Consider the following 25,221-nt stretch of genomic DNA (forward strand, 5'->3'; position numbering starts at 1 on the left):
AATTTTGCATTTTTTCTGTCAAACGCTGTTTAGTTTTTATTCATGTTCCTCTACTTTTAATATACTCTGCTTATCTTACTTTATTTTTAAACTGTGCTCTTCTTTTAAGTAATATGTTAATGGTCTTAAGAAACTTTTCAGGCATGTTTGGAGTGAAAATGATTGAAAAGAGGTCAGATATTCGTCAAAAGGCAGCAAAATTCATTTCATGGTCACTAAACGATAAAAGTAAAGGAACTGATCAACGTCTACTAGCAAATTTATTCTGGGACGAAGTCCGAAAAGACTCAGTAAGTCATATTCTAAAAAATGAAACACGTTTTTTGAACTAAAAGCAAAGAAGAACGTTAAAACTTAAAACAAACAAAAATTATTGCGAGTATGGGGGAGTCCCCATCCTCAACACCTCGCTCTTAACGCTAAAGTATTTTAGTAATTCTGAATAAGCTTCTTATTGCTTTAATTAAACGAACATAATGCTAGAGCAGTCGTTCTTACAGAATTCAGACACAATTTGAGCTTTAGTGTAAGGAGCGAGGTGTTGAAAAGGGGGCAACTCTTCCCTAATATACGGCCTAATTTCTGTTCGTCTTAGGATTTAATGTTGCTCCTTACTTTCAGTTGAAAAAACTTGTTTTTTTTTTATTTAATTTCTGATCGTTTTTAAATAATGCCAGGAAATTTGGCTCCAACTCCACGGAAAAATCCCTCCATTTTACGGACATATCCTCTACGCTATTTCATCCTTGTGAAATTTACCCCCAAGCACTTACCCTTGATATTTCCATGCGTAAAAATTTATAAAGCAAATTGAAAAATTGAAAGAAGGTAAAGAGAAAGCAAAACTTAAGAAGAATTTCACATAAAAATACTTGTAAATTCCTCCAATATGTATTTCTAGTGAAAAATTCAACCCTGGTATCTGCCTTCCCCACGAAAAAATCTTCACGCAAAAGAACCACCAGCAAAAATTTGTCCCTCCTCAAACTGAAAAATATCTGCATATTTCAGAATAACGAATACAATGCGGAAGCAATGGCCAAATTCTTTAACTGAAAGACCTTTCCCCGAGGACTCAGGGTGGTTATGTTGTGTTAAAAGTATAGATGTTCGCCTTTCAACTATTTTGAAAAAAATGGCTATCTCGAAATTTTAATCGGACGATTGTGAGAAAAAAAGAGGCGTGGGAGGGGAACCAGCTGCCCTCCAATCTTTTTGGTCACTTTAAAAGAGCACTAGAATTTTTAATTTTCGTTCGAATAAGCACTCCTCAGATATCCTAGGACCAAACGGTTGACAGAATCACCCCTGGGGGGAAAACAAGCAACTGAACACGCATCCATGATCTTTCTTCAAGCAAAAAATACAAATTTTCCCATTTTTGCAGATAGAAGCTTGAGACCTCTACAGTAGGGTAATCTGATAAACTGGATCTGATGGTGTAATTTTCTTTAAAGATTATTTGTCTTTGGGGAGTGTTTTTCCCTATTTGAAAATCGCGCAAATTGTATCAGGCTCATAGCCTTTAATGGATCAGGGTAAACTTAATGAAACTTATATATTAGGAATCACCATAATGAGCGAATTCTTTCGATATTTCTATTGGTATCAAAATCTCGTTTTTTAGGGTTTCGTTTACTATTGAGCCGGTCGCTCCTTAAATACACTTCGTTACCACGAACTGTTGTATCTAGGCTAGTAGTTTATAGTGTTATGATTTTACATCACTGAAACAGTATATCATAAGTTAGTTATTTAAACCGTTACTACGAGTATATAACCTCACTGATAAGTGAACACACGTTACCTCTTTGGGATATTAAATAAAAAATTGATTTCAAATAAAAAAAAACTATGTTTTTTTAACTGAAAGTAAGGAGCAACGTTAAAACTTAAAACGAACAGAAAGTATTCCGTATATGAAATGGGTTGTGCCCCCCTCAACGCCTCGCTCTTTGCGCTAAAGTTTTTAATTGTTTTAAATATTAGAATTGTGGCAAAGAGTCAAACTTTAGCGTAAAGAGTGAGTAATTATGGAGGGGACAACCCATTTCATATACGGAGTAATTTCTGTTCGTTTTAAGTATTTTAATGTCGCTCCTTACTTTCAGTTAAAAAAACTAGTTTTTTTATTTAATTTCTGAACGTTTTTGAATTAATGCATGTTTGATTTTGACTCTCTGCGCATAAATTATTAAAATGAAATTTGCATATCAACTTTTTTTTGGCTAAATGGATTTCTCTTAGTTTTGATCAGACGACTTTGAGAAATAAGGGGTGGGGAAGGAGGCCTAGTTGCCCTTCAATTTTTCGGTTACTTAAAAAGGGAACTAGAACTTTCAATTTTTAACGAACGTTTTTATCAGTAAAAATAAACGTAACTTAAGAATTAACTTACATAACAAACTTTTCTATTCCTATATTTTTATTATGTATATGAGGGGGTTTGTCCCCTCGTTAATACCTCGCTCTTTACACGACATCTTAAGTTTTGTCCCAATACTTTAAAAATGACCCCTAAATCAGAAAGGGCGTGGAACAAATGGTTGAAATTACTAAAAATACTTTACCATAAAGAGCGATGTATTTATCTCCTCCTAAATACCTCGCTCTTTATGCTAAAGTATTCTTAGCACTCCTCATATGCGTAATAATCTCTGTTCGTTTTATGTTTTAATACTACTCCTTACTTTCAATTGAAAAAAACTTTATCATGTTTATTTTTTTATTGTTTTTTTTATAGTAATGCTAGAAAATCCTGCACCCTTTTCATTGAATTTCTCTTACCCCAGGACATATTCCTCCAAGGAAAGATCCTCCCACATAGCCCCCTCCCCTCAACCCACCCCAAATCAAAAAAAAATCCCCTGAAAACGTCTGTACACCTCCCAATAACCATTACTGTATGTAAACACTGGTCAAAGTTTGTAACTTGCAGCCCCTCCCCCAGGGACTGTGAGGAGTAAGTCATCCCCAAAGACATATTTATTATGGTTTTCGACTATGCGGAACAAAATGGTTATCTCAAAATTTTAATCTGTTGACTTTGTGGAAAATGAGCGTGGGAGGGGGCCTAGGTGCCCTCCAATTTTTTTTCACTTAAAAAGGGCACTAGAACTTTTCATTTCTGTTAGAATGAGCCCTCTTGCAACATTCTAGGACCACTTGGTCGATACGATGACCCCTGGGGAAAAGATAAAATAAAATAAAATAAACATGCACCCGTGATCTGTCTTCTGGCAAAAAATACGAAATTCCACATTTTTCTAGATAGGAGCTTGAAATTTTTGTTTTAGGGTTCTCTGATACGCTGAATGCGATGGTATGACTTTTGTTAGGATTCTATGACTTTTAGGGGGTGTTTCCTCCTATTTTTCAAATAAGGCAAAGTTTCTCAGGCTCGTAACTTTTTATGAAAAAGACTAAATTTGGTGAAACTCATATATTTAAAATCAGCATAAAAATCCGATTCTTTTGATGTATCTTTTAGCATCAAAATTCCGTTTTTTAGAGTTTCATATACTATTGAGCCGGGTCGCTCCTTACTACAGTTTGTTCCCGCGAACTGTTTGATAAGAGAGTGCGCACTTGTATTTTTCGGTTAAAAGGTAAAAAAAAAATAGTAACACTCTAGGCTTCAATCTCTTTGAAAGGTATTGGGTCATCCAAAAACTTTCAGAAGGAAGAAGAAGCCCTCAATTCACCCTAGTATTATGCTCTAAGCTATTTTAATTTAAAAATTATTTAGTAATCTATTTAAAAATACTACATATAATTCACGCCTTGAATATTCAATTCCAAGATGTTTAGAGATAATTTGTTGGGAAATTCAAGATGCATGATATTGGGAAATCAAGTACTTTAGAATAGACATTAGAGCCAACGCTCAATGCTCCTCGTTGTTTTTGAACAATTTGACCTACCACAAATCAAACCATGAAAATTAGTGGGAGGGGTGTAAAATGTTTCCTAAAATCCCAAATGTGATACAAGCTAACTGGGGATATTTTCCCATGTAAATTCAAAAAAGTATCTTTTAAAATCTAGAGGATGGAAAGAATTCCCCTTCCCCCCACAGTTTACACCACTTGATGAACATACTAGGAACTGCTTACAATATAAACTAATTTTTGCTATTGCTAATTAAAAGTAATTGCGATTGGAAAAAAAACAACAATATAGAAAATTAAATAATGGAAAAGGGATGGAGCTCTGGACATTTGAATATAAAGCTGCCTCAAATAGCCAACATAACTCAGAGGTGCAACCATATGGGAAACAATCAATATGGCAAATGGCATATCATTTGGCAAAATGGCAAACATCTGGAAAATCGTATGGCAAAATGACAATTCTTTGGCAGAGCAACAAACAATAGAATTGCAAACAATCTATCAAACCAGTAAAATTATCGAGGGATTTAAATTTAGATTTTAGTCCCCGACTGTTATACAAAATTCTCGTATATTTCAAAGACAGCTTGAACTTCATCTTAGAGATTAATAAATCCAGATTTGGAATAAAGTATAAAGAGTATAACTTCTTTGTTGAATTACAGATTAAACAAAACTAATCAAACAGTTCGTGGTAACGAACTGTAGTAAGGAGTGACCTGGCTCAATAGTAACCGAAGCTCTAAGAATGGAATTTTGATACCAGTTGTTAAATCAAAAGAATCAAATTTTAAAGCTGATTTTAAATATATACGTTTCATCAAGTTTAGTCTTATCCATCAAAAGTTACAAGCCTGAGAAAATTTGCCTTATTTTATAAATACGGGGGAAAACCCCCTAAAAGTAATACAATCTTAACGAAAATCACAAAATCAGATTCAGCGTATCAGAAAACCCTCCCGTAGAAGTTTCAAGCTCCTACCTACAAAAATGTGGAATTTGGCATTTTTTGCCAGAAAACAGATCACGGATGCCTGTTTATTTGTTTGTTTTCTTTGTTTTTTTTTTGTTTTTTTTTCTCTCCTAGGGGTGATTGTATTGACTCAGTGGTCCTAGAATTTCGTGAGAGGGCTCATTCTAACGGAAATTAAAAAGTTATAGTACCCTTTTTAAGTGACCAAAAAATTGGAGGGCACCTAGGCCCCCTCCCACTCTCATTTTTCCCCAAAGTCACCGGATCAAAATTCTGAGATATCCATTTTATTCACCATAGTCGATAAACATATTAACTGTGTCTTAGGGGCCGACTTGCTCCTCCACAGTTCCCGTGGGAGGGGCTGCAACTTACAAACTTCGACTAGTGTTTACATGTAGTAATAGTTATTGGGAAGTGTACAGACGTTTTCAGATGGATTTTTTGGTTTGGGGGGGGGGTATAAGTTGAAGATGTATTACGTGGGAGGATCTTTCCATGGATGGATTTGTTATGGGGGAAGAGAATTTCAATTAAAGAGGCGCAGGATTTTTTAGCATTATTAAAAAAAATATGAAAAATAAACCTGAAAATTTTTTTCAACTGAAAGTAAGGAGCAGCATTGAAACTTAAAACAAACAGAAATTATTACACATATGAGGTGTTTTCTTCCTCGCAATACCTCGCTCTTTACGCTAAAGTATTTTTAGTAATTTCAACTATTAATTCTACGGCCTTTGTTATTCAGGGGTCATTCTTAAGGAATCAGGACAAAATTTAAGCTTTAGTGTAAAGAGGTATTGACGAAGGGGTGAACCCTCTCATATAAGTAATAAAAACATACGAATATAGAACTTCGCTACATAAGCCAATTCGTAAGTTACGTATATTTTTTACTAATGAAAACGTTCGTAAAAAATTATAAGTTCTAGTTGCCTTTTTAAGTAATCGAAAAATTGGAGGGCAACTAGGCCTTCCCCCCCCCCGCTACTTTTTTATCAAAATCTTCCGATTAAGACTATGAGAAAGCCATTTAGCTAAAAAAAAAAAAATAGTATGCAAATTTAGTTTTAATTATTTAAATTCATGCATTAATTCAAAAAGGTTCAGAAATTCAATAAAAAACATGTTTTTTTAACTGAAAGTAAAGAGCAACATTAAAACTTAAAACGAACAGAAATTATTCCGTATAGTAAAGGGGTTGTCCCCTCCTCAACACCTCGCTCTTTACGCTAAGTTTTTTATGGTTTTAAAAAGTAGAGTTATGACAAATAGTCAAACTTTAGCGTAAAGAGTGAGCTGTTGAGGAGGGGACAACCCCTTTACTATACGGAATAATTTCTGTTCTTTTTAAGCTTTAATGTTGCTCCTGTTGTTGTTTCTTACTACCTATTCTAAACATAAAGTAAACAAAAAGTGAATGGTAAATAATACTTAGTGATAAGGTAGCTGTAAAGTAGTTTGCAGAAGCATCTGCTAGTATTGACAAAACAATGAAAGCTGCAGTAAGCAGCCCCATTTTTTTTACGTTTCACAACATTTTTCAATTAAGTTTCCTTATTATTGGATGCTTCCGTCTAGGTGCCTCTTTAAAGCTCCACGGACAGACAAATAAAGTCTGATTATTTAAATTAATTTAATTTTCTAAATCAATTTTTATGGTAAAAACATGAACTGATCTTAAAAGCTGCTGAAAATCAGAGATCTCAATTTTTGATGAAAAATATTTCCATGCGTTGTTATTTTGCAGTTTATGGTAGTACCTGGCAGCAAACTAAAAAAAGAAACATGCACCAAAAAACCGATTGACATTTCCATCTCAACATAAATAGATGTCAGTACCTTATAGGCTCGAAGTATAAAACTTTTAGACCTTTTTATATAAAATATGCGTCAATATTACCTACCCCCCCCCAAGTCACTATTTGCAATCCTCTACAGGCTGTTAGAATACTCCTGGAAAGTCTCAAGATGATACCCAAAGATGTTCTCAAGATAGCCGGCTACTTTTAATTCGAAAATTCAGAACCACAGAGCGTTTTTTGGTTTGTTCAGGCCTGCACCTCATTCCAAAGGAGCAGCACAAAAAAAAACTGGGAATCTTGGCTTAGCACATGATTCCAATGATCTCTTACCTGATAGGAGAACCAAGACCAAAAAAGGCCACCAGATCTACCAAAACTTATCTGTGAACAATTGATAAGTTTTGGGTCATTCCTTTTACATCTTTGGGGTTATAAGCCCGAAAGGCGTACGTATCAGACCTTTTCACATATTGAAACTAAACTATTATCTCGGAATCTATATCCATATTATAGGGTCACAAGTGGCAATCAGTATCAGACGAAAGGCATGGGTGGAGACTATTTGCTCTTTATTCTATTTTGGTACTTAATTAAGGGCAATTAAACTTCCTATTTGCAATCAAATAAACCCTCTCAACAGGTTTTTCTTTCTATGTTAATTATCCAAAAAATGTGTCCCATTTTTTGCCCCTCAATGTTTTATTTTTATTTTTTAATTCAGCATTTGGGCTCTTCTACCCCAAGGGTTTAAGAGCCCAAGTTACTAGCTTATCGGATAAAAGCTTATAGCCATTTTAAGGACCTGTATTTTTTGGGGTAAGGGCTGTTACTTTAATATTTTTTTTTATGCTGGGATCTTTTTGACTTTTTTTGGGATCTTATGCCCTTAAGCTTCAAAATGATTATTAATATTAATGTTTTAAACCTTTGCTGGGCCCTCTACAGCCCTCCCCTAATCAGATAGTGATCCTTTTGACACAGGAAACAATTTTCAAAAGTTTTGATGTGGTTGGAAAGTCACTAAAAAATACCCCCTTTTTCACCATTATAAGACACACTATTAATATCATTATTATTATAGCTAGATTGGGAATACTAAGGCCCACTGCCTGAAAGACGTACAAAATAATCTATCAAAAATCTGATTTGTATATTCGTTCTTTTTTGTCAATTTAACTATCTATTCCCTATCAAATAAACCCATTTCCCAGGTTTTTTGTAACCACTACTTCTAAATAAAGTGCCCAAAAAGTATGTTGCTGTTTTTCCCATCGACGTTTTATTTTTAGTTTAATTCAGCATTTTGGTTCATCTAGCACAAGTTACGAGCTTATCGGAAATAGCCCTATTAAGGATCCCTTCTTTGGGGGCGAGGACTGTTACCTTTAATATTTTTTATACTAGTATCCTTTTGGCCCAAAGACTTATGGCCCTAAGTTTTCAAACTGATAACAAATAACATTTTTTGGCCATTTCAGGGCCCTCAGCAACTCTTCCCTAATAAGCGAGTGATCATTTTGACACAGAAAACATTTTTCAAAGGTTTTGAGTCGCTTACAAAGTCATTACCAAATACCCCTTTTTTAACATTATGATACACACTATTAATACTATTATTATCATAGCTAGATTGGGAATACTGAGGCCCACTGCCTCAAAAACCCGCAAAGAAATCTATGAAAATTTGATTTGAATATTTGTTCCTTTTGGTCGGTTTAACTTTCTATTTCCTATCAAATAAACCCTTTTCCCAGGTTTTTGTAAACTTCTATGTAAAGTGTCCAAAAAATGTGTTGCTGTTTTGCCCCTCGATGTTTTATTTTCGGAATTTTCTTAAGTTTTAATGTAGTTGAGTAGTCATTACAAAATAATCTCCCCCTTTTTTATCATTATTATCATAGCTAGATTCGGAGGACTGAGGGCCATTGCCCAAAAAACCCAAAACAAAGTGTGAAAATCCGACTTTAATATTTACTATTTTTGGGGTCTCATCCCAGGAGTTATAGGACATCGTCTGACAGGCATAAACATTTGATCTTCGCATTTTTGTATTTTTGAGCCGTGGTGCCAGACAGATAAAAGGGCATTAGAGAAGGTTGCTGTTTATTTACTTTTGAATCTAATAATTTTCTCTAGTACTTACAATTCCGAACCGAATCATTTTAAAACTATGGTTTGCCTCCCCATAGTAGCATAACATTTGTAAGCATGAATATAAGTGATTCAGGGGTAATAGGCTTGGGACTGTGTGCGCAGGATTTTGATTCTTTTTGATAGAAGAAAATTCGTCAAGTGCTGAAAACCATGGTATTAGCAAGACGGGTCCAGGATTGAAAAAAAGCCGCCTTTTATACTGGAGGTCCCAGGGACTTCTTGCTGTCCAGTTCTAAACCGGCTTAAGCGCATCGGCGTGGACCTGACAATCGGCGTTGATCTCTGTCATACGCTAGTAACCTGCATCATCAGACAGTTCGTGGTAAAGAATTGTAGTAAGGAGCGACCCGGCTTAATAGTAACCAGAACTCTAAAAAATGGTTGCTTTACTGAGGCCAAAGTAATTTCAATGATGTAAAGAACATGAAAATGGAACTTTGAAAGATATGAATTCAGACGATTCAAACTGGAATTATAAGGAGTTTCCGAAACCCATATTCGAGGGGCAGGAAGCATCAAATTAGGTGATATAGAATTTGTTTACTCAGGCAGGAAGGATGGGATACATAAACAAAGAGTAAGGCTCATGATGCATAAGGAAGCTGCTAAGTCTTGTTTAGGCTGGGAAGGTATTAATAATAGAATACTAATTACTCATTTTATGACTATAAAGTTAACGATATCAGTTATAGCAGTATATCCCCCTGTTGAGCCGACTGACGGAGATTCTAGTGACACATATAAGTTTTACTTACAGCTACAGCAGTAAATAAGCAGGATTCCAGGTAGTGTTTTTGGTCCCAGGTAGTGATCCTATGTGGTTTTTTTACTAGGAGCTTTTAACGCCTACGTTGGTAGAAATAGGGATAGATGGTATCTTAGCCTAGTTAAACTTGGTGTAGGAAATTAAATAGTAATGGCTACAGACTTTTGCAATTTCGTAGGCATAAAGCTCTAGTTATAACCAATACGGTGTTTGGTCATAAATTAGCCCATAGATGGACATAGTATTCATGCGATGGTAAGACAGCAACACCTTATTGATTGTATTATAGTAAACCAAAAACTGGCAGGATCAATACAAGATTCTATTATATGTAGGAGTGCTTTTATTGATGTCAAAAATAAAGATCACTATCAAGTAGTGTCTGGGGTTATTTTAAAGCTGAAATTTTGGAATAGTAACTACCTACAGGGAAGTTATGAGAATTTCCAGGAGGAGAATTTGAGAAAAACTTTCTAGGAACAGTTGAATTCTAAATTTGAGAGTTTAAACTTTGACATTGCGAAAGATGATTGAAATAACTTTTGAAAAATAATTTCTGAAGCTGCTGATTGTGTCTTAGTGAAGAAAGTTATGAATGCAGCTATTAGTGAAACAGCTTTATGTCCTATAGATAGAAGAATGGGCTTATACATGAACTATCTGAGTGGTAGATCATATGAAAACAAAAGCAATGTAAAGGAAGTGGCGAAATAATTAAAGTTTGAACTTAGGAAGTGTGAAGTGGAGGCCAATGATAAAATTGCCAAGGATCTGGAAGACATAGCTAGACGGCATAATAGGAAAACATTATACTGACAAGTTAATAAACTGAGAGGTAGTAGTTAATCCAGCCATGTCCCAATTAAAGATAGAATTCGGGCCACAATTAGCAATAAGGAAAGAGTTAAAGGTGGGTGGAACATTTTGAGAACATGCTAAACTGAGACACAGTTGCAGAAAAAGATATTGAGGGAAGTGAAAAAAGTTTGTGATACCTTGGATGTGAAGACAGATTTGTTTTGTAAGGAAGAATTAGCGACAGCACTAAAAGGATGAAGAAAATAGGCTCCAGGTGCTGGTAGTGTGATAAATGAGTTTCTTAAATATGGTGACTCTGAGGTAAGGAATAAGTTACTGAAAATTATTAATATGACTTTGGAAAAAGGGAAAGTACCCAATAATTTTCAGAAAATCTTAAGTAAACCACTGTATATGAAAGGTGATGAAAAGCGTTTCGTAAATATAGAGGTATTTATCTGGTCTCTGTAGGTAGCAAATTACTCAGTAATATGATACTTTTTAGACTAAAAATGCTGTCGACAAGGTTTTAAGAAAAGGTCTGTACGGTATTAGAAAAGATAGAGGATGTATCGACCAAGTTTTTACTATTAGGTTAATAATTGAGAAGTGCCTTAGTTGTCAAACACCTTATATCCTCAGTTTTATAAATTATGAGCAAGCGTTCGATTCTGTTGATAGAAGAGCTTTGGGAAAGGTCTTATCTTTGTATGGTATACCAGATAAATACATTAAAATGATTAGTTCTATGTACGAAAATAACACCGCTGCGGTTAAGGTAGGAAATGAGGTTAACAGCTGGTTTTGTATTAAATCAGGAGTTAAGTAGGGTTGTGTTTTATCCCCTTCTTATGGATCATTTGGATGTGCTTTTTCTTCATAAGCACAGGAAAGCCAATGGGAGACTACGAAATCAAATGGGGGGGGGACTCTCCTTGACTTAAATTATGCTGATGACTTTAGCAGCCTAGATTAAAGTATGAGCAAAATGAATGAACTTTTAGAGGTTTTTTTAGTTAAGGGATCTAGAATAGGTTTGAAAATTAATATTAAGAAGTTTAAGTCACTAAGACTAGGAATGAGTGAAGATCAAAATGTGACGTCACCTTGGGTAAAAAAAAACCTGGGCTCGTGGGCAGCTTTACTTACCTTGGTAGTATTATTAGCAAAAACGGTAGGAACAGTGAACATATTAAAAGTACAATAGCCATGGCTCAGGTTTTTTTTTCACAGTTAAACAAATGTTTGGAAAACTGAAGGATAAGTCTGCAAAACAAAATTAGAATATTGGAAGGTACGGTTATGACAGTGGTCAAACATGGCTCAGAAGCATGGGCACTCCGAAAAGCGGAAGAAGATTTACCAGATGATTTCCAGAGAAAGTGCCTACGGATTGTTGTGGGTTCCCAACTGACTGACCGGATTTCAAACAGCAGGCTGTACGAAAATGTGGTTCAATTCCGCTTTCTAGGGCTATAATGAAAGAAGGGTTAAGATGGCTAAGGCACGGTCTGTGGATGAAGGATGACAGATTGCTGAATATTATCCTCTTCGGCCAGCCGTCTAGGGCTAAATGGAAAATTCGTCTGAGGTGGGAAGATGTCACAAAGAATGATTTTAAGGAATTCGAAACTTCCTGGAAGGGTTTAAAGAGGGAGGCTTTGAATATATTGGCATTTAGGAGGAGCTTGCGTAGCTGTGTTGGCCTCAGATGGCCTGGTCCTTCGGTGAGTTGTTAGTAGTAGTAGTAGCAGCAGTTTTTAACACATGTAATCCAATGAGTATTGCCTGAAAAGAATAAATTACCATTTTTCATGGTAGATTTTTCAGCTGAGTGTCACAGGGGAAAGCTCTTGTGCTATTGGCTTCATTTTTGCCATGGGAGTAGACAAGTGCATAATTAAATTTGATGTGCATGAAGAAATGACATTCTGGATGCACTAAATACTAGAACTAACTTTTACTGCCATTCTTTTATCACTTTTGTTAAGCTTTGCTATGACAACCATCGGGGAGAACTAAAAAAAAAAACTCAAAACGCATAAAAAAATTGTTTATATCCTTTTTTGTCACGTTTTTACGAATCAGGCAAACATTTCAGGGGGGAGGGGCTCAAACTAGGACGTAGCCCTGCTATTACTGCTGCCTTGATTTCACTGAGATTTGACAAGTAGTGTTTGTATGATCGTTTAGTGACTAGAATTTAGATATTCTTCTATCTCTAAGCCCCGTGAGAGCTCAGATTGGTTCCAAAAACCCTGGAAAGTCTAACTAATAATTAGATTTGGTTGAATCAAACATCCTATGGTAAAGGTCCTAATGGGAAAAATATAGGGACGTTTTACTGATTCTGTCGCTAAGTTGGGTCTATATTTTAAAAGACGTAGCCTAGAAATTGACTTTTATTCGTCACGGCACTTTATCAAACTTCGACAATTCCTTATGACAGACGTTCCGATTGAACTAGTAAAGACCCCTCCCTATTTCCCTATAGAGGTTGAAACCCTATTATAATACAAACAGAAAACTATGCAAAATCCCATTTGTATCCTAGCTCCGAAAATACAGAACTCAGTTCTTCCCTCTCGCTTCCGACCCAGCTATGCTGAAGAAAGATATCCCTTTATGGTAGATTTAAAAAGGACAAGATTACATATAACCTTATATTTATGTGCCTAAACTATATTAAAATGAGGAAAAACAGAAATACTATCATAAGCTTTAAGAAAAAGTTCATATTTTGGATTTCGCTGTTACCTTTTTCTCAATTTTCACTTAGAAAATTAGAAATCTTAGAAATTTATAGGCGTTTGATCTCAATATTCAAAGACATATTACCATGTTTTAAACAAATTTAACATTAAGATTTCAATTCTTTTTCTCTGTTTGCATAAAACGGTACAAGTTTTTCAAAATGTTTAACATTATAAAGGAATTGGCTACCGCAAGTCAGTTTCAAAATTAGTAATGGCCTTGATTTCTTAATCTTGGAAGAACTTCATTTGTTATATAAATTTTTCCGTACGATCACATAAACTAATTTTTTAAATTGTTTTATTTCTACTATTGTGCATATCAAAAAGTATGGGTAGCTTGTAAGAGTTGGGGCTAGAGCTCTCGAGAACAAACCACAGATGTCATCTATTGCTTGGTGTCTATTGGCATTTTGCTGATACTTCAGTAATTGTTTGTTATTTTTTTTCTTAGAATCCGATATCAGATTCTTGTTGCTAAACTGATTTTCCCAGCCAGACTAAAGGACAATTTTTGTGAGTTTCCCGGCAACCCGAATGGAAAGCTATTTTTGCTTAGTTCCCCGGTTTTATTAATTGAAAACAAAAGTAGGAAAGTGGAAAGCGAAGAAAACGCTAGGAGCCCACAAATTAGTTTGGAACAGGAACTAACCCTCTTTGTTGGTTGCACAAAGATTTCTTTAAAAAATGTAGCAATACTCTACCATCTTCTTCAGACTGTTTGAAAATAACGCCAGAAATCTGGCTTCCACCTCCAATTTGCACGGCCTGTCTGGATTCACATTCCGAAAATGTAAAAAGTTCCGGAAACCCAAATGAAAAGCTATTTCTATCAGTCTTATCCATGAAAATTAAAGGAAATTTACTCTGGCTCTGCTTTCCAAGTCACAAAAGCCTTTTTTAAGTATACTAATTTTAAGTAATTATTACACTGGAAAAATGCAAAGAAACGTCATACAGTAGTGCCAGTTCCTACTATTGTAAGTTACCAGTGCTCCACAAGCCATAACAAGTAGCTTTTTGTTAAAAATAGCTTTCAGTTAAAATCATTTCTTGTCAAATTCCCTAGTAATTCCTGGTTCCTCCATTCTTTTGACAGTTACAAGTTCAAATATAAGCACAAATTTAATATATAAATGAAATAAATGAAATGAATATAAATGTAAATCTTCTATATATATAAATATATATATATATATATATATATATATATATATATATATATATATATATATATATATATATATATATATATATATATATATATATATATAATACGTATGTATAATAGTATTATTATGTATAATATATATTATAGTATAATATAATATGTATAATATATAATTATGTATTATAATATATTATATTGTGCATAATATATTATAATAATATTATGTATAATATATGTAAATATAAATAAAAATAAAATATAAATATAAATAAAAATAAATGAAAGTTAAAATATAAGCTGAAATTGAGTATGCAAAGATTATTTGGAGTGCAGGATAAACTGTATTTATTGATAGAACATAGGCTAGGAAGTATTTCAAATCAGTTATTTGTTGTTTTTACTTTTTCAAAGACAGCCTCCTGCTTTAACTAGGGATTAAATCCCTCGAAGTATCTAGAAATCACATTATAATTATTTATATAAGTGTTACATTAGCCTTGATAAATAACAAACATATATTCCAACAGATTTTGTATTAAAAGATAATAAACTAACAGGATTTAGAAATATTTTCATTTCATTCAGATTATTGAACGCCGCTTGACTTGAGATTAGTTGACTGAGTTCTACGTGAAAGAGAGAACAGAAAAGGGATAAGATATTTAAAAAAAAAACCCACCTAATCGCCTAAAAATGTCACTAAAATTAAGTCTTCAGTTCTTGGGCCGGCATGTTTTTGGACCGGGACCGTTTGATAATTTCAAAGCCCAAAGATGTCTCCTACAATTTCATATTCCATAGTGCTAAATGAAATACGATAAATGAAATAGTATCTCATTGTGAAGAAGGAGCTCTCTGTGCTCCATAAAAAACTACATCAGTTAAATTATTTTTTTAATTAAATATTTTTTTATTCTTGTGGGCAGGGTCTTTTCTGGTATTTTTCTGTTAATAACAAATCTGTATACTTCATAAAAAAAAAGAATTAAATCTTATGATTTTCGATTTGTTGTTCTTGGAGGAAAAATGGAGGTAGTACACAAGCGAATATTTGTTCTCAATTCTCTTATATTTGTATTATTTACCTAAATCTTCCAACAAAACGGTCTTTGGTGAGCCCACCATTTTTTTATATGTATGTACTATCATTCTACCTAATCTATGTTATTGATTTTCTTAAGTACAAGAATAAGAAATTGGCATTCCCGGTTATATTTACTTTTAAATTTATTGGGTATCAAAGTTAGCAATTTTCTGTCCCAGCTTTAGACAAAAGAAAAACCAACTTATGTTCACCAAAGAACTTACTTCAGTTTAACTGATAACCAAGCACTGATTCAAAGGGGGGTTGCCAACCATTGACGTCCAGTGAGTGCAAATCAAGGCCAAAAAAGAGTGATTTTTGCTCAAAATCACTCAGTGTGATTTAGCACTCATTTTTTTTAGTACAAGTAAAAAAAAATTGCACACTCTTGGCTGCCAAAGCTTGCACGTCACCTCTGAGGTATATTAAATAACAAAACATTTTTTTTAACTGAAAGTAAGGAGGGACATTAAAACTTAAAACGAACAGAAATTAATCTGTATATGAAAGGGGCTGTTCGCTCCTCAACGTCCCGCTGTTTACGCTAAATTTTGACTCTTTCTCTCAACTCTACTTTTTAAAACAGCAAAAAATTATCTCAGAGTTTTGATACGGTGACTTTGGAAAAATATGAGGGTGAGAGAGGGCTCCCTCCAATTTTTGGTCACTTGAAAAAGGCACAAGGACGTTTCATTTCCGTTAAAATGAGCCCTCTCGTGACATTCTAGGACCACTGGGTCGATATGATCGCCCCTGGGAAATAAAAACAAACAAACAAATAAACACGCATTCTGGCAAAAATTAAAAATTCCACTTTTTTGTAGATAAGAGTTTGAAACTTCTACAGTAGAGCTCTCGTTACGTTGAGTCTAATGGTGTGATTTTTATTAAGATTCTATGACTTTTAGTGGGTGTTTCTCCCTATTTTCTAAAATAAGGCAAATTTTCTCAGGCTCGCAACTTTTGATGGGTAGGACTAATCTTGATGAAACATAGATATTTAAAATCAGCATTAAAATGCAATTCTTCTGATTTAACTTTTGGTATTAAAATTCCTTGGGCTAGTTGAACTTTTAATAAAGTTACCAACTACTGACATTCAGAGTGAATGAAAACTAACACCCAAAAGAGTGATTTTCACTCTTCTGCTTCCCCTTTTGCCTCTAAGGTAAAAAAGAGTACATTTCACACGAAAATTATGCAATTTGGCAACCCTGATTTGAAGCCTCCAAGGGTAAGAAAAAAAATCCGACATAGATTTAAGCAACAGGAACAGAAGTAAAATTCAGATGAAGAAATTTGACAAAATATAATAAGAAAAGAATAATTAGGTGACTAATTTACGCGCCATATCAGTAAGTCACCATTGATAAAACAAAAATCTGTCTCAAAATATTCATCTTGTCATAAAAAAATACATACAGAGTTGAAAACTGACATACTTCAGTTCTCCTTTGATTCTATACTTCTAACATTTTTCAGATGATTCATGATAGTTTCTTTTGTGACTATTTCAAAGTTGAAGATGGGAGTGACATTAGACCTTTTCCTACAAAGAGAACTAATCGGAAATACATTGGCAACATCAACAATGAATTCATACTTGAAGCTTGTCCTGAAAAATGTAGGCCGAAGAATCATACCGACTGGCTATACTGTTGAACTTACAATGAAAGGCGGCCTTATGAAAAAGTTAAAAATAACAACTCGAAAAGAAATCAGGTTGTTGGAGAGACAATTCCAGTGTTAACACAACAGAACTAGAACTAGGCCTAATGAACAGAACTAGGCCAAAAATGTTCTGAAGACTTTTTATAACAAGATATATGTGTAGTAATTTTTACCTGTGTCTGACTTGGCATACCAGCGTTTTCATTTATTAGTTTTTGTAACTGTAGTGATAAAAAATTCTACATCTCATACAAACGAGAAGCCCAAATACCAACTAGATTTTTTGTCAGATTCTCAGATTCAAAACAGCAACAGTGGCCCAAGCCAAGGTCACAATAAATGGAATTTTCCTTTACAATAAAATAAAGAAAAACTAATTGATAACATTGACAATAATAAAAAGGGAAATATACAGGGTAGGGCTAGAAAGCATGTGGATATGTGTTTTCTGGGGCTTTTCCATCTGCTAGTTATAAAATTGACATCTAAAACAAATTTCGATTGCAAATACAGGAGATCTATAGAGGTTCAGCTAACCCATAGGGCCGGAAAATTCAATAAAAAAAACTCGAGAAAGAAATACGGAAAGTGCTGAAATTACATTATTCGGGATTCTTCGCCATTATCAGCCGGTGCGTGGATTCGTCAACATAATCCTGTTCTAATCTGACATTCAGTAAGAGAAGCAAGGTAAACTAGTCACCGCAGAGTTCCTGATGGAATGACATCTAGTGGTTCCAATAGTCCCCAGTCTGCGTGGATGCTTAAACGTGTGACAATGTAGCAGGATAAATCAAGGTACGAAGAGATTTTTCTGTGAAGTCAAGCATAATTTTGCGTATCGGCGACTCTTCTTCAAGTAGTAAGCCAAGTTTAATTTATTATTTTCCCTGGAAGCCAGAATTAATGGTTATTAGTTGCTTTGCAAGAGCGACATCTAGTTTTTCAGCTTGTTTTCAGAGATGGTCTTTTGAGATGGCGCGCCATTTCGAAGGTTTAGAATTCATTTAGAGAGTTACATTCCCCGTGCGAACAACAAATCATGTATTGGTCAAATAAGAGAGGCACCTGCATACTTCTGCCGTTTAACCAAGCAAAATTAACCAAACACTTGGAAAACTATAGGTTCTATCACTGTATTAGTTCTATCACTATAAACCTTGGTTCTACTGACCTAGCAATGATGTATGGACGGATAATAGATAATTCAATAATGGTGCTGATGAAAGATGAAACTGTTTGGGAACCCTGCTGCTGTACCAGAAGTGGAAAATTGTCTGGTCATGGAGAGATGAGATTCAACATATCTGTCCTATTTTTACCGAAACTAAGCTGCCCTTCTCTTCCAGTGCAAGATGGGTGGCTCCAACAGACTCTACATTCTTTGTCAACAGGACATATCAAGCGATGATGACACATCTGTTGTTCTGACTCCGAAAGCAAAGACAGAGGTGACCAGATTACTGGGGAACCAGGTCAAATTGTTCATAAATCATGCCAAAAAGATCATTGCCACCAAAGTACCATTTATTCCTCGAAACGGACAAGTGAAGAACCTATCTCTAACGAGACTCCGAGAAAACTGAGATCTCAAGATTTCTTTAGCGTGCAGGTTTGTTACATTTTTTGCAACTCTGAAGTGGGGCTCGAAAAGTCGATGAGAAAGGGGGCCAACGGCGAGAGCGTGAAAGCAGCCACGACAGAACCTAGACACTCAGTGTTGCGGGTATATGAAAGTAGGGGCAAAGACAATTGGGCGACGACTTTTCTCAGAAGGATAAATTGCATTCTTTCTGACCTCCTTGCTGCAGATGCAGTTTACTATAAATCATGCTATGTGAGCTTTAAGACAAACAAAACTCAACTAGTGATATCAATACTGTGTTTTTCAAGTCAAATCTACTGCTTTAAAAAATGCAGATTTTACCTATAGTTACTAAAGTTCTTTTTTTTAGTTTTTTATTCACCGATATTGCCTTCGAAAGTGCAAATTTTACCTATAATAGTTGAAGTTTTACACTGTGATCACTGCCAAGTGGTTGTTTTCTTTATGTTTAGTAATTAAAATGGTTGTAAGAAATGTCTGTGATTCAAGAAAGTAAAAGTTTGATACTTAAGCGAGTTGTTTTGTCCATAGACCTACTTATTAGCCATTAGCAGCCGGTTCAAGAGCCAGGCCTTCCTTCCCCAATTTTGTTATTTCCTCCAGTTGTGTTCGGTTTTCATGGTTCTCGTTTTCTTTCCTTCATTTTAGATGTCAGTTTCGTGATCAGCAGATAGGAAAACCCCCAAAAACACATTTTAAACTGGTTTCGACTCCTGATTTCAATTGTCCCTTTTCTTCCCTCTTTCTCCTCTTCCCCCCATTATGGTGGGGCTCATGTTCTTTATTTAATTTTAGATGTCTGTTTCGGGATCAGTACATAGAAAGACCTCAGAAAATATGTTTTAAAGTGATTTCTATCCCTACCCTTTTTTCCCCTCTTCCTCCTGTTCCCCCGTTTTCCGTATTACTTTTGTTCTATACTGAATTTTAGATGTCATTTTCATGATCAGCGTATAGAAAAGCCCCAGAAAACTCACTTTGAAGTATTTTCTGGGCATTTTCGGCAGTTTTTCTAATTTTCCCCGCATTTCCCTCTTTTCCCCTGTTTTACGGGTGCTCACCCCACTCGCATTTATAGGGACTTTTAATATGTTGTACAGAATTTCTGATCATTTTGTTACTATTTTTGTTTATATTGCAATTTTGTCTGGGTCAAACCCTAAAGGTCCTGGACTAATTATGAAATGTGCTAGTACTAGTCAGGGTGCCAGATTCTGTATCGTGCACCCACCCATGCCGGAAGGTACAAAAATGCTGAGGACGGATCCTATCGTAGTCAACCATGCTAAAAATGAATATCATAGGGCGTGTGTTCGTCGTTGGGGTGTTTCTGAAATATAGGCCAAAAACGCCAAATTTAGCCTATGACTATGTGTGACGATTCAGGGTTTTTTGCGTGTTATTTGGTTGAGCAATCCGGCGTAATGTTATATCAATCTAAAGTAAACATCTAGATCTACAAGAATATGACTTTTAAATTGAAAAAACACAATCTTTTTCTCTATTTACTGCAGTTTCAAAATAAGTGCTGTAAAATTCGACAAATATCTCAAAGAAAGGCTAAAAAACTAGAAATTTCTTCAGGGTAACAAACTTTCTTTTCATATTCGAAAAAAAGTTTATTCCATTCCATACAGTTTGAGCTAAAAAAAATATAAACTATTTTTATTTTTAAAAGGTCTGCGATTTTTTTTTGTAGTGTCACTGAAATGATCACTAGCCGTATCGTGAAAAGGGACATAATTTTTTTTTTTTCAAAGGGTAGGAATACTTCAAACTTCCTAACTGTTTAAACTTTTACTTAAAAATCAAAATAGGTTTAAAAAAATGTTGACTAAAAAAAGTGTTTTTTTTTATAATGGACGAATATGTTTTCTGGTGTACTAAGGCGTCTGCAATTACCTTTTTGGGACCTGATTTGCCACTGATACGATTGAGCTATTTACTACATGAAAGAATTCTGCTTCACAGATGGGTTCAGTCGGCGCACTGGAGTTGTCTTACTCGGTCTGCCCGTAAAATTGGGTAATAGTAACTGATTGGGGACCTGTTACAACTAAAGGTAAAAGGTATCAAATAGAACTTTCAAAATATTCCTCATCTTCTTTTTCCGAGAATTCAGATGGGGCAAGGTCAGACTCCCTGCATGCCCTCTCCGTTCCGCGGCAGGAGCATAAGCTGCAGCATCCTTTCATTTTTCAGCAGCTACAGTCTTTCCTGCATCTTCCACTTTTGCATCTGCAGTAAGTTCCCAGGCTTGATGCTTCTTTACAGCTTGAGACGACCACATCTACTCCCCTTCAGCCATCTTCCATCCATGGAAGAGTGGATCTGGAATGCTTGGCCGAGCCTGTACTGACGACAAGATTATCCATGTAGTGAATATGGCTCTTCGAATACATGGCTCGAAGGTGTCGTCAGAAGGTGGCAGTCTTCTCACATCTTGTTTCTGGCACCAAATGTAAGCCCTTACACTGGCCAGTGAATTGAATCCGGCCTGTTAAACGTACATTTCAATGACCAGGGATTTTGATAGGTCGTAAGCTTCTCTAAACGCGTCGAATGAAAGCTTCCCTTCTGCGTCGAGAACTTCAAGAAAATTCGCTCAGTCCTTCAGCTTGAAGCTCTTCAAAAAAATGAACACAGGCTACTGCCACGTCTGTTTCGTTGGCATGCACAACGATGCTACAAACGTAACGGCTAGCGTCCTTGGTATGTGTCATAAGGCATTGGTCAGCCCCTTCGTGGCTGGAGGACAAGCATTCCTCGTAGTCACAGTGTTCTGGTAAAGTTGGACTGCAGCCACGCTTGACCACTTTGAATCTCTCCTTGAACCCACCTGAGAGAAAAAGGTTGAATGCGTTCGGAAGCTGATCACCCATCTGCTCCCAGGTTTCATACAAAATTCTGAGGAGCCGGCTTTTAGGCACCGAGCTTGCAAGTGCGGCATCCATTCTTCAATTGTTCTAAGAGTGAAAATCCGGAGGTTTTTCCCTTTTCCTTGTCGGATTCTGTATGCTGATTTCAAGGAGATCGACTCTCTGATGTCCGTGAGCTTCCCAAACAGCCCGTCGTACCAATCTGTGACAATGTGGACTTCAGGAATACCCACTGGAAGATTATTCAGCAACGATAGAAGCAATCTTTCCGCGAAGGATTTGACTGTTTCAAACCTGGGCCGATATGACCTTATCTTGGACATTAGGTCAATGATGTGCACTGTAGCTGATTTTGTTTCTTTGGATTTCAAAGTCGCCGGCCAAGCTGCAAGTCCTACTTTTTTTCTTAGCCAGTTCAACAGCACAGCTTTGTTCCCCGTCCTCATTTTCCAGCCAGAGGATGTCTTAGTTGATTGTTGCGGAAGATGTTCAAAAATGGATGGATGGAAAGGAAGAATCTCCTTTATGAGGATCTTTGCAACTGCTTTCTCCTTTTCTTCACTGTAGCTCAACTGAGCAGTAATGATTCTCTTCAAGGCTGTTACTTCAGAGCTCAAGAGATCGTTCTAGGGACACCCTTCACTTTCTGAGTTGTTCTCTCTGAAGGGATAGTTTGGACTGCAACATTTTTCACATCGTCTTTCCTGTTGCACATAAAGTCCTCAACCATCCCTCAGAAAGTCCCCAGAAAGTCCCTGGACCACCCTGACAGATTAGCTGCTCTAATAGTGTCTAGTGGTGCACCTATCAACATAAAATCTTTAAAATTGACCCTGGGAAATATTACCACATGTGGAATGCTGATGCCAGCAATTCTAAGAGACTTCTTTATGTCTGAGCTAAATATCCCTGCTAATTTGTTCTAAGGTCATCTAGGCTGCTTAGACAAAAAAGGAGAAGTTATAAGTATAATTTCATTATAAATATAAATTGTCTAAATGATGCTAATATAGTAATTGACAGTTTTTTTTTTTACTCACTCATGCTTTTTTTCATCATGCAATATAATGTTGTATCATTGACTGGTCAGAGGTAGAATATTTATTGTAGTCAAAGGTACAACATACCACAATTACTTATTAAAAGCATTCATTCAGTTATGGGTTGCAAATTTATGATTTAAGTACTATGCCATTTATGTACTCTAAAGATATTATTCACTGCAATATAAAACTGCGAAAAGTAGGTCTAAATCAATTAAAATTCCTGAAAATTCTTTTCCAAAATAATATTCTGCTAGACTACAAATGGATGTATTTCTCAGCTAAAAATGTCAATTATCTCATTAGACATTTATTGTAGAAACATGTTTTTAACTTTTGGCTATTAACTTTGAGTTTGTGTGACGGACCACCTTGACTAAATGTCCTAAATGACTTGACCGAAATGAGGCGTAGAGTAACGTGGGAAAACTTTCTGAATCGTCGTGATACCAAGATCACTTGCTAATCGGTATTGACACCCAAGAACCCAAAACTACAAATCGATGTTTTGAGTCATAGTTCTAACAAACCGACCGTGTCCCATAAAATAATTGTTTATCTGCCTAAATAACGCTAATTAACTGGTGTTTACCTTTACTTTGATAGTATTACATCATCATTTCAGGGTCAATGACTTTCTCTCTGTCCAGGAACGATTAATTCTACCTGCTGTGACGTGGTGAAAAAAACACTTCCCGCTAGGTAGCAGGTTACTAAACAAAATTCTTATTATCGGGTACACTCGCTAAAAAGTTGCAGACCCCCCAGATACAATAATTTAAACATTTTTTTTTAGCTCAATGTGTTCGGAATTAAACGGGCTTTCTTTTTTAATTTATAAAAAGAAAATACTTTATCTTGAAAAAATTTTGAGTTTTTACCTTTTCTGTCAGAAACTTGTTGACAAAAATCTGATTTTTTTTTTTAAACTGCAGCAAAAAGGGTACTTTTTTTTACAAACAAAAATCATATTCGTCTAGCCCCAAGTCTGTTCTTTCTATTGATGAAATAAAAAAAAAGTTTTTTTTTAACTGAAAGTAAGGAGCGACATTAAAACTTAAAACGAACAGAAATTACTTCTTATATGAAAGGGGCTGCTTCCTCATCAACATCCCGCTCTTTACGCTAAAGTTTGACTCTTTCTCTCAACTCTACTTTTTAAAACAGTAAAAAACTTTAGCGTAAAGAGAGGGGCGTTGATGAGGTAGCAGCCCCTTTCATATACGAAGTAATTGCTGTTTGTTTTAAGTTTTAATGTCGCTCCATACTTTCAGTTAAAAAAAACTTGTTTTTTTATTTAATTTCTGAACGTTTTTGAATCAACGAATGTTTTGATTTTGGCTCTTCGCAGAGGAATAATTAAAACGAAATTTGCATATTTATTTTTTTGGCTAAATGACTTTCTCATAGGTTTATCAAATGATTTTGAGAAAAAAGGAGCGGGGGAGGAAGCCTAGTTGCCCTTCGATTTTTTGGTTACTTAAAAAGGCAACTAGAACTTTTAATTTTTTACAGATGTTTTTATTAGTAAAAGATATACGTAACTTATAAATTAGCTTACGGAACGAACTTTTGTATTCTCATGTTTTTATTACATATATGAGGGGCTTCACCCCCTCGTCAGTACCTCGCTCTTTACACTAAAGCTTAAATTTTGTCCCAATTCATTAAGAATGACCCCTGAATCACAGAAGCCGTAGAATAAATAGTTGACATTACTAAAAATACTTCAGCGTGAAGAGCAAGGCATTAGGAGGAGGCGAGCCCCTCCTCCTAATATGCGTAATAATTTCTTTTCTTTTTAAGTTTTAATGCTGCTCCTTACTTCCAGTTGAAAAAACTTTTTCATATTTATTTTTTCATTGTTTTTTAAATAATGCTAGAAAATTTTTCGCTCCCTTCATGGAAATTTTCTTCCCCCATGACAAATTCCTCCAAGGAAAGTACCCCCAACATATCCCCCTCTCCTCAACCCCTCCCCCAACCAAAACAACCCCCTGAAAACGAATGTACACTTCCCAATACCCATAACTATATGTAAGCACTGGTCAACGTTTGTAACTTGTAGCCCCTCCCACGGGGAATGTGGGGGATTAAGTCGTCCCCAAATACATAGTTGTAAGGTTCTTCGACTACGCTGAATGAAATGGTTATCTCAGAATTTTGATCCGTTGACTTTGGGAAAATAATTAGCGTGGGAGAGGGCCTAAGTCGTCCCCAAATACATAGTTATAAGGTTCTTCGAGGCTATCTCAGAATTTTGATCCGTTGACTTTAGCGTGGGAGAGGGCCTAGGAGCCCTCCAATTCTTTTGGTCACTTAAAAAGGGCACTAGAACTTTTCAGTTCCGTTAGAATGAGCCCTCTCGCAACATTCTATGACCACTGGGTCGATAGGATCACCCCTGAAAAAAAGAAAAAACAAAAAAAAAACAAACAAATGAATACGCATCCGTGATCTGCCTTCTGGCAAAAAATACAAAATTCCACATTTTTTAAATAGGAGCTTGAAACTTCTACAATATGGTTCTCTGACACACTGAATCTGATGGTGTGATTTTCGTTAAGATCGTATGACTTTTAGGGGCCTTTCCCTCTATTTTCTGAAATGAGGCAAATTTTCTCA

At 35.5% G+C, this 25,221-nt stretch overlaps 1 protein-coding gene across 1 annotated transcript in view; it reads left to right on the plus strand.

The window, feature by feature from the left end:
* The window catches only part of LOC136037031 (uncharacterized), a 37,907-nt gene extending 18,722 nt beyond the window's left edge, over positions 1–19,185 (plus strand). Inside the window, exons 3-4 of the mRNA XM_065719445.1 lie at positions 142–290; positions 16,880–19,185. Of these exons, the coding sequence (XP_065575517.1) occupies positions 142–290; positions 16,880–17,059 (329 nt within the window). The 3' untranslated portion in view covers positions 17,060–19,185. The remainder of the gene's footprint in view (positions 1–141; positions 291–16,879) is intronic.
* The last annotated feature ends 6,036 nt before the right edge of the window (positions 19,186–25,221 follow it).

The sequence above is a fragment of the Artemia franciscana genome, chromosome 16 (genome assembly GCF_032884065.1).
Source record: "Artemia franciscana chromosome 16, ASM3288406v1, whole genome shotgun sequence".
NCBI lineage: Eukaryota > Metazoa > Arthropoda > Branchiopoda > Anostraca > Artemiidae > Artemia > Artemia franciscana.